Source organism: Etheostoma spectabile, chromosome 3, assembly GCF_008692095.1.
Source record: "Etheostoma spectabile isolate EspeVRDwgs_2016 chromosome 3, UIUC_Espe_1.0, whole genome shotgun sequence".
Taxonomy (NCBI): Eukaryota; Metazoa; Chordata; class Actinopteri; order Perciformes; family Percidae; genus Etheostoma; species Etheostoma spectabile.
This window is the reverse complement of record NC_045735.1, coordinates 6,480,821-6,490,070: the sequence shown is the minus strand read 5'-3', so window position 1 is coordinate 6,490,070 and position 9,250 is coordinate 6,480,821. Positions and strand designations below refer to the sequence as shown.

Here is a 9,250-nt window from a genome sequence, read left to right as displayed (position 1 = left end):
GTGTGTGAGTATTTATCTGATGAGCAGGTGGCACCTTGTACGGCAGCCTCGGGCACAGTTTGTGAATGATGAATGGTTTCTGTGCTATGTAAAAGCGCTTTGAGTAGTCGTTAGGACTAAAAAAGCGCTTTATAAAAACAGTCCATTTACTTGAACACCAACAAAGCCTGGTTCAACATATCAAAAGAAGGTACACTGCAACACTGAACACTTTACCTTCTCCTAAGGAGACCTTGAACTGCTCTACAGTGAGGCTGCCATCTCTGGCAGCATGCTTTCACACATACTCTAGTTCAATGTGTCAGCTAACCACTGTTTGTCTCTGTCCCTGGACTAAACAAAGTTTGACTTATTCATACATTCTCTGGTGTTTACTTGGAGGGAACAAAATGTTTCACTAGACATACAGTCCTCTGAGCCTTGGAGGATGTCAATGAATCTAGTTTACATTTAAATTCCTGTAGTGAGCTGACCCTGTCCCCCAAAAGGCATATACATACATTACATTTGTCCTGGCCTCTCTTTAAAAATCTTTACTTTCTTCTAGTCTAGAATATATCATTTGGATGAGGCAAGGCAAGTTTAGGTAGAAGACACTGGGAATACTTGTATAAGAATGCAAAATGTCAACTGTGATGACTTTCCCTTCAAAAATCATCACTTCAGCTTTATTTGTTCCCAAACAGGTGAGCGTACTGCACAGTTCAGAAGCAGGGGAACATGTCAGTCACATGGTAGCCCCGCCTCAATACATGCAGGTGGTCCACCATCCGTCCATGATTCATGACCTGTACCCCAGCCACAACTCAGGTAAGATTTTCTTAGACTTTCTAAGTCTTTTTTAAACAAATGTATTTTAATCATCTAGGCTTTTCTTATTTAATTTGTACCGTTCTTAACTTCTGGCATTTTAATATCACATCCTGTCAGAAATGGAGCTTAAGGCACATGGTTACTAGGACTTCAGTCTGACCAAGTACCAGGGGCCTCATGAGACAGCAGCTGTGATGGTCAGCCTCGACTACCATGACATGTTATCTACTGTGTATTTTAATGATGACACTTTAAAATCTGGTTCAGTCGATGAATTAATTGTGACGCGATAGTGAATCCTATTTTTAATAAAGTTGTGTTGTGTCACCTCACTATTAAACCTTACAATTTATAAGCAAACAGTCTAAGACCAAAGTGGCAAAGTCACTAAAACATTCACATTGTGACGATTGCATGATCAGCATCATGGACAGCACTACACATCAAACAAGCAAGACTATAGCAGCATGCAGCTCAGGGACATCTTATTCTACTCTGTCACATTTCTATTACTCAGAATTGGCAAACATAACTGAAAGAAACCCAAAATTTCAACCAGCATATGTAGCCCCATGACCTGTAATAATATGAAGGCACCTCACCTGCAGTACTACACTGGAGTAGAGTAACCATTTCCAGTAATATGTAGCAGAGATACTCAAATGCCACGTGTTTGGTGGCTATAGTGAGTGATATTTAAATTCTAAAAACTCCAGAACTATGGCCACAAAAAGCATTGTGTATTAACGGGAGAAGTGACATCATTGTTAACTTTGACACTGTTAAGACAATATAAGATACACTTTATTGTCACGTTCTTGGGCAAAGACAAGTGCTGGCAAGATGGAAGGAGTTTGTATTCTTTGAGGAGAATGTGTGAAGTATCTTTCAGGATCCTGTGTGCATGTGTGATTACAGCTCTCAAGATTATTTGAGAGGATGACTGTGATTTTTTTCCCCTATTACTTTTATTGCTGTTTTGATCATGTTTGCTATTTTAGCTTTTGACTGGACTGAGAGGGTTCCATACCATGCGGCCATGCCATTTCTGATGATGCTACCTAGCACGGCATTATGGAACATTAGCATACACTCTGCCCCGACTCCACGTGTTAACACACGTTTGGGGAATATAAATGTCACAAAATGTAGAATATGACTTGAATATGACACTTTGAATTAGACCCATGAACTTCTTGCTAACCATCAAGCCACAGCTGTAAAAAAATCAAACAAAATAGAAAAATAAAGCAAAGGTTTTTATGTTAGCTAACCATCCCAGGGTAAACATAGCTAGAGCCGAGGGAACATTCGGTTTCGCTTTCTAGGTTGTTTATCGTTCTGTTCATCTGACTGCTGCTCTCACACAGTGATAGAGAGCAGTGTAAAGGGCCCCTCTCAAATGATGTAGCAGGCTTATTCCCCTCCCTCTTAGCATTTGAGTGATCTCAAGTAAAGAGAACATGGTGAGGAGGAGAGACATTGGTCTAAATCTACCACACCAGAATTAATTATTCATTAGACTCTAATGGATTCTACTTAGAGTCCTGGAGAGTTCAGTGGCCAATGCTGAACAGCCAACAGCCGAGAGAGAGAGAGAGAGAGAGAGAGAGAGAGAGAGAGAGAGAGAGAGAGGAGAGAGAGAGAGAGAGAGAGAGAGAGAGAGAGAGAGAGAGAGAGGAGAGAGAGTGTGTGTGTGTGTGTGTGTGTGTGGTGTGTGTGTGTGTGTGTGTGGTGTGTGGTGGTGTGTGTGTGTGTTGTGTGTGTGCGTGTGCGTTTGCGTGTGTGTGTGTAAGAGAAAATGAGCATGCTTGGAAATAAATATACAGCAAAAACAAATTTTATTTGTGTTGTTGTTTCAGCCATGGCATGTTTGTAGCACATGTGAATGTTTCAGAGTGTGTGTGTGTGTGTGTGTGTGTGTGGTGTGTGTGGTGGGGTGTGTGGTGTGGTGGGGGGTTTTTCCTTGTTGGTGTGTGTGTGTGTGTGTGTCTGTGTGTGTGCGCATGCAAACACTCATGCAAGTTACTTTAAGTGGCTGCACAAAGCTTCACTGCGAGAAGGATCAAAGGCCGTGGATTTAGTGTGAAAATCTAGGGAACTAGAGTGAATCAAATGATCATCTAAAGAGTCCTCTGTGAGTCTCACTCTTGTTAAACACACACACACACACACACACACACACACACACACCAGCAGGGACTAGTGGAAGAGGCCAGGCACAGAGAAGTTGTTTTATTTCAGTAGGCTGGAGATCAGAGCAGAAGAGAGCAACATTTTAGATCAAGAGAAATCCCTCAATGTGTGTTGTGGTTATGCTACTAAATAGGGCTTATGATACATCTTTCCAGCCTTGTACTGCACTGGGACCTTAATTAAATGTGTTTACATACATATATATAAATATATATATTTATATATACATGTATGTATGTATGTATGTATGTATGTATATACATATATATATACACATATATACAGTATATATATATATATATATACATATATACAGTATATATATATATATATATATATATATATATATATATATATATATATATATAATACATGGCTATGTGTTAAACTTTCCTGTTTAAAAAAGGATAAAAAGTATCAAACTACATATCAACTATATATAGAATAAAACTATGTGTATATTGCCATAAAACACTTTGACATGTGGACAGATGACAGTGCTAAATGAAAAGTCAAGGGAACACGGTTGTTTTTACAATTCATCCTGAGTGGGACATGACTGTCGGAACAACATTTCTTGGCAATCAATCAATAGTTGAGATATTTCAGTCCGGACCAAAGTAAAGGACAGAAGAGCAGACTGACAGATCGGCATTACTGAGTAGCCACCGGTGCCAGCATGGCAAAAGAAAATGAAAGTAATTACAGTATAAGAGAATCAATAGGCTGTCACAATAATTACAGATCACAATCATCATTTTAATTAAAGTCTTAAAAGGCATCTAATTCAATGACATGAGAAAGAAAATAAATATAGCAATAAGCTGTTACAAAAGGCAATCAATATCCAAGGTACTAGTCAACCATTAAGAAACAGCTGAAAAATACCTCAGAACGAGGATTTGTCAATACTCAGGGTGAAAAGCTGACTGGGGGCTAAAGAGTTTGAAAGACATGGGCAGGGATGGTCTAAGATGGAAAGATGCTATTGAGTTGCATTATGGGATGTGTAGGATCCAGATATTTGATCTTGCTCCTTTTCAGGGACTTTAAATCAAGATATATCAGCCTCTGCCAGGGGCGTCAGACTGGGGGGGTGGAAGGGTACTGAGTAGTCAGGGCCCTCATGTGAGAGGGACCCAAAAAGATGCTAGAATTGATAGCTGTGGATGAGGGGAGGGGCCCATAGAAAATGACTTTCTACAGGGCCCAGAATTTTGTGCTACGCCCCTGGCCTCTGCTGTTCTGAGTTGGACCATACGTTTGCTCTACTGCCTCATGGTTCAAGTGCACTACTAAATTACTGGAGTACGTCTATAAGTGTTTGAAAAGAATGAATACAAAAATATATGTTCGAACAAAATACGTCTTGCTTGGTGAACCTCTTCTGACCAAAATGTTTTTAAAGAATAAAGAGAGAACAAGTGGATGACATTGTGTGGGATTCCTGGTTCTTTCTCGGTTAAGTGATTTAAAACATAAAACAAAAAAAAGGATTTTATTTTTGTATATGGAGTGACTCAATGAGGCAACTTTGGCATGGCTGCATTGATTTTTCCTGCTCCTTTTTCCAAAGAAGGGTCTTATCCGTTCCTCTCACCTCTCGCTCTTCTCTCGTCTTGTTCTCAGCGATGCCGAGTGCTGCCACCGTGGTAATTGTGATGTGCATAGCTGCTCTGGTGGTGGTTGTGGTGCTGGGCATCTATCGCGTCCATCTGACCCACCAGCAGGAGGTCAAACTGGCAGAGACAGCCAAAGAGGCAGACGTGACCTGGGATGACTCGGCTCTGACGATCACGGTCAACCCGATGGAGGTAGGAGGGTGGGGGATAGGAGGAGTGTGGAAGGATGCTGTCAGGGTGGGTAGTGGGAATTGGAGTTAGGTGATGAATAAAATGGGCTGGATATTAGGGACTGGAACATGTACAAGAGCAAATGAATATAGCCATGCTTTGCTTTCACATTACAATTTGTGCTTTTAATACTCCATTTGATGATTTAGTTTCTGAAATTCAGAATATTTGTCACCACAGAACCTGGAGGAGCCCCGGGCTGTAGAGGAGGAGGCCAGTGAGGAGGAGGAGGAGGAGGAAGAAGAAGAGGATGAGGAAGATGACGAGGAGGAGGATGACATCACCAGCGCTGAGTCAGACGACAGCGAGGAGGAAGTGGACGTCCAGCTACCCAGGATGCAACGTCCAAACAAGAAGGGTCAAAACTGGGACAAAACAACGATATCTTATTGAAAAAAACACAGTCACTCACACGCGCACACACATTCTGCAGCACGTTCATATTGTAACCTCAAATCAGATGGTTGAAACAAAAAGACTTTATGTGATGTTGATCTAAAATGAGGTAATATCTCCCCCTACTGGAAGACTTCGCTGAAATACACATTGTGCAATGATTTAACCTTAGCCTTGTCAGAAAACATCCCGTTTTATACAACTGCTAAGAAAAAATATAACACTCAAGCTGCTTGTCAATCAAATGACTTTCATTCTTCTTAAAGGGACAGCTCGCCAAATTTCGGTCCTCCCCTGAGAGCTTTAATCTCTCTCCCATTACAGTCTGCACCACAACTACAATCTTTAGTGAAATGAAGTGGTTGGAATCTCATGTTGATGAAACCCTGCACCGTACATTCAGTTTGATGCGACACCTGTTCCACAGTGAGATTTCTGATGTCCCATGAAAATGCAAAACAGTCTTTATTTACTGTAAGAAAACTGAGTTGCAAAAGTAAAGAAACTGACTATTTTTTTGGTTTGTATAATTTATGTTATTTATCAATCTTTATTCTAGCCTATGTGGCACAGCCAGGTGATTTTACAGAAATAGCATATTTTCAATGGTACTCAAAAAAAGAAAAAAAGAAAAAAAAAAAGATTATCAATGTGTAGTCATGGTGAACTAGCTGAGGGGTCTGAGTTCTGGGTTTTTGGGAAAGACAGAGGAGTCTCCTTGTACATTTTTATACACTCCTTTCTTGTAAATATTGAGTATAGTAGGTGACCGCCCCCCCACTCCCTAACACCACTTTCTCCACCCAGAAACCCTCCTCTCCACCTGTATACAGCACACATGCCACCTCTTCATATGTATCTTGAACCCTTACTGTAGCCTGCAGGAGTCTTCACTGAACTGACCCCTCAGTCCTCTGTGTGTGTGTGTGTGTTTGTAGCTCAGTGTTCAGGTCATTCCGATTTGTTAGGTTTGTTAGTATGGATGTGCCACTGCCTTCAGTAAATGACTGGGTCAGGTAAAGCTGCACTACGCAACATGTTCTTGGAAAGAGACGCCGGCCTTATACATCTAAATCACACGGCAGGGATGTGACAGAGAAGGGAGTCCCCTTACTACTCATACTGTAAATAGTCCACAAGACATGCCCAAATGAAATCTTGGTCTCAGGTGTGGTCACAGCAGCGAGGTCCAAAACAATAAGTACTCCCTGAAAGAAAGCTGCTCTATTGATACCACCCTATCACTATTAGTCATTAATGCTGCATCACAGAGATGTGGACAGTGAGAAATTCTAACTTTCTACAATAAAAAGTGCAACAACACAGTCCCCCAACATTGGATTTCAAGAAGGAAAGTCAATAGATGCAAATATCAACATGAGAGCCGTGATTGATCTATTGTGGAATTTTTTAGGCCAATACCCAAATCCTTATTTGACATTAAAAAAATGGGACAATTCTGTGCATTTGTTTTGTTTTACATAAAAGAAATTGCATAAATGTATTTTTTTTTTAACAAGGATCCTTTTATTTGGTTATCAAAGCTAATTATTACTAAACATTAAGGTTGAAAGTAAGGCTTAAATATGTGTAAATGTGCCCTATATTTATTTCAAAGATTTAATTTAATAAAAAATAATAAATTCATAATAATAATCGTAATCATATTTATAAAATGGGTAATAATAATATGAATGATATGAATAATAATGTAATAGAAATATAATAGAATAAAAAAGCTGCACTAACTAATATTTTTTATATTAACAATAGATCAAAGGACTACATGTAAATGTGGTGTCATTCGTACCCCTCAGCTCTACAGAGCTTTCTTCTTTCAGCTCATTGTTTTGGTTTTACAACTCCCAACTGAAATGTTTTGGTTCCGTCTTTCATCAACCTCATTTCCAATAGCTCTGATAAACCCACTGCACCTGCTCAGCACCAAACAACAGACAGACAAAGTTAGGGGCTAAGTGGTGAACACAGTGGAGCACTTAGCAAATAAAGAGCTGATCGTTTTTCTCTCAAAACTGAGCTGAAAGAGGGCGCAAATATTGGACTTACATTCATCAATTGACCAGAACACACATGATCTCCTAAGGTACAATTATTGTCGATTTTTATGAGCTACTGCTGCCAAATATCACTGACACAAAATGTGTGCTCACCATGTGGCAGAGAAAACATTCCTGTTATTTCTGACAAAAAAAAGAACTGACACCTTACCTACAGAAATCTTTCCATCTTTAAATGCAATGCAGCATTAATGATATACATTGCCAATTCATCAGCAGCCGCAGAATTGTGAAGTTGCCTGTGCAACTTGAAGGAAACAGAGAAGTGAGTGCATCTGGCAGTATCACATTTGACGTAACCAGAAACCCCATTCAAAGGTGTCATCAACTCAAACTGAAAGGGCATTAATATATGGCTGTGGCATTCCTGAATCCAGTCTGTCTGTTTGATAGCAAAGAATCCGCAAACAACAAAAGTTGAATTACATGTGACACACGTAGTGGCTGAAGTCCGCCATAGATATATCAATGTTTGGTTAAAGCCACAAACACTGGAGAGTTTCTTCCTCTAACGTAGTGAGCCTCTGACAGCTTTCCTGTGGCTGTTGCTGGGAGAGAACCTGCTGTATGTGTATACTGTAGTTCTATGTTCATGTAAAGATCTCCTGTGTTGTTTAAGAGTTTTCCTCATTTCATGTGACACCTGTTCTTGTGACGTCACCTCCCCCCGGAACCTTTGGTGGATTTTGCATCGGCCCGAGCCCTAATGTTGTCCTGACAAATGTTTTTAGAAGAGGAAGATGGTGGAATTAACATGGAAATATTGTATAATGTGTAAAAGTTTTTCGATTCTTTTTAAGTTTTCCTTTTTTCTTTTCTGGACTCTTTGGTCTGTTTTTTCTTTGAAATGGTCACTACAGCACTTTCTGTAAATTGGCCAATAAAAACTTGTTTTGGAATCTAGCTGTGGGTCTCGTATTTGTGTGTGTGTGTGTTTCATATATATACAGTATATTACATATATATGTATATATATATATATATATATGAATAAAATGTAATATTTTAGGTTATGTTAAATGTATTTTATGTATTCTGTAGCTTACAAATACTTCTAGTCTTGGATATTAAAACATCACAATTAACTGTCTATTTACTGTTAACACATACTAAAGATTATGTCTATGATCAATGTAATCATTATGTCTATGATAAATGTAATGTCTCCATCTATTGGATATTGACTATACTGCACTGCCAGTGGTAAGTTTTAGTCACACCTCTGGTCCTTGCTGCTCTATGTCACGCAGCAGTACTACTGGAGCCAAGTAAAGATAAGCACAAATTTTAGGAACCTAGCGTTACTAAAACCCTGTTCTAAAATCCTTGTCAATGGTGGCCTGAGATGCCTAGTGCCATTCATCTTCGTCGGCTTATCCGGTATCGGGTCGCGGGGGCAGCAGCTCCAGCAGGGGACCACAAACTTCCCTTCCCTCCACATAGTCCTGGGTCTCCCCCGAGGCCTCCTCCCAGCTGGACATGCCGGGAACACCTCACTAGGGAGGCGCACAGGAGGCATCCTTACCAGATGCCCGAACCACCTCAACTACTACTACTCAACTACTGCCTACTGCATAAACGGCAAAACAACTCAATATAAAAGATATGAAACATTTTCAAAACTTTTCTATTTTCTATTGTAGAGAGTAGAGCAGGGAAGCCCCAGGCACCGTCACTCTCGACTCACTAAGGTAGACTTTAGATTCTGCGGGGGAAAAACTTCAATCCTTCAAAACTACTTTGGTGTGCAGACGGCAGAATTATTATACATTTCTACTCATTTAATTAACCTTTTGTATCCATATTTATTTTTACTTTATTATACTGATGGACATATGTTGCCTCTTTCTTGTTGCTTGGACGATGGCAGTCAGTGTCAAAGGTCACGACGTCCCATCAATCACTGAAGCATCG

At 39.9% G+C, this 9,250-nt stretch overlaps 1 protein-coding gene across 1 annotated transcript in view; it reads left to right on the top strand.

Annotated features, from left to right (window-relative positions):
• LOC116687151 (calsyntenin-2) overlaps positions 1 to 8,237 on the top strand; it is a 222,789-nt gene extending 214,552 nt beyond the window's left edge. The window contains exons 15-17 of the mRNA XM_032512334.1: positions 687 to 810; positions 4,639 to 4,823; positions 5,043 to 8,237. Of these exons, the coding sequence (XP_032368225.1) occupies positions 687 to 810; positions 4,639 to 4,823; positions 5,043 to 5,255 (522 nt within the window). The 3' untranslated portion in view covers positions 5,256 to 8,237. The remainder of the gene's footprint in view (positions 1 to 686; positions 811 to 4,638; positions 4,824 to 5,042) is intronic.
• Positions 8,238 to 9,250: the final 1,013 nt, after the last annotated feature.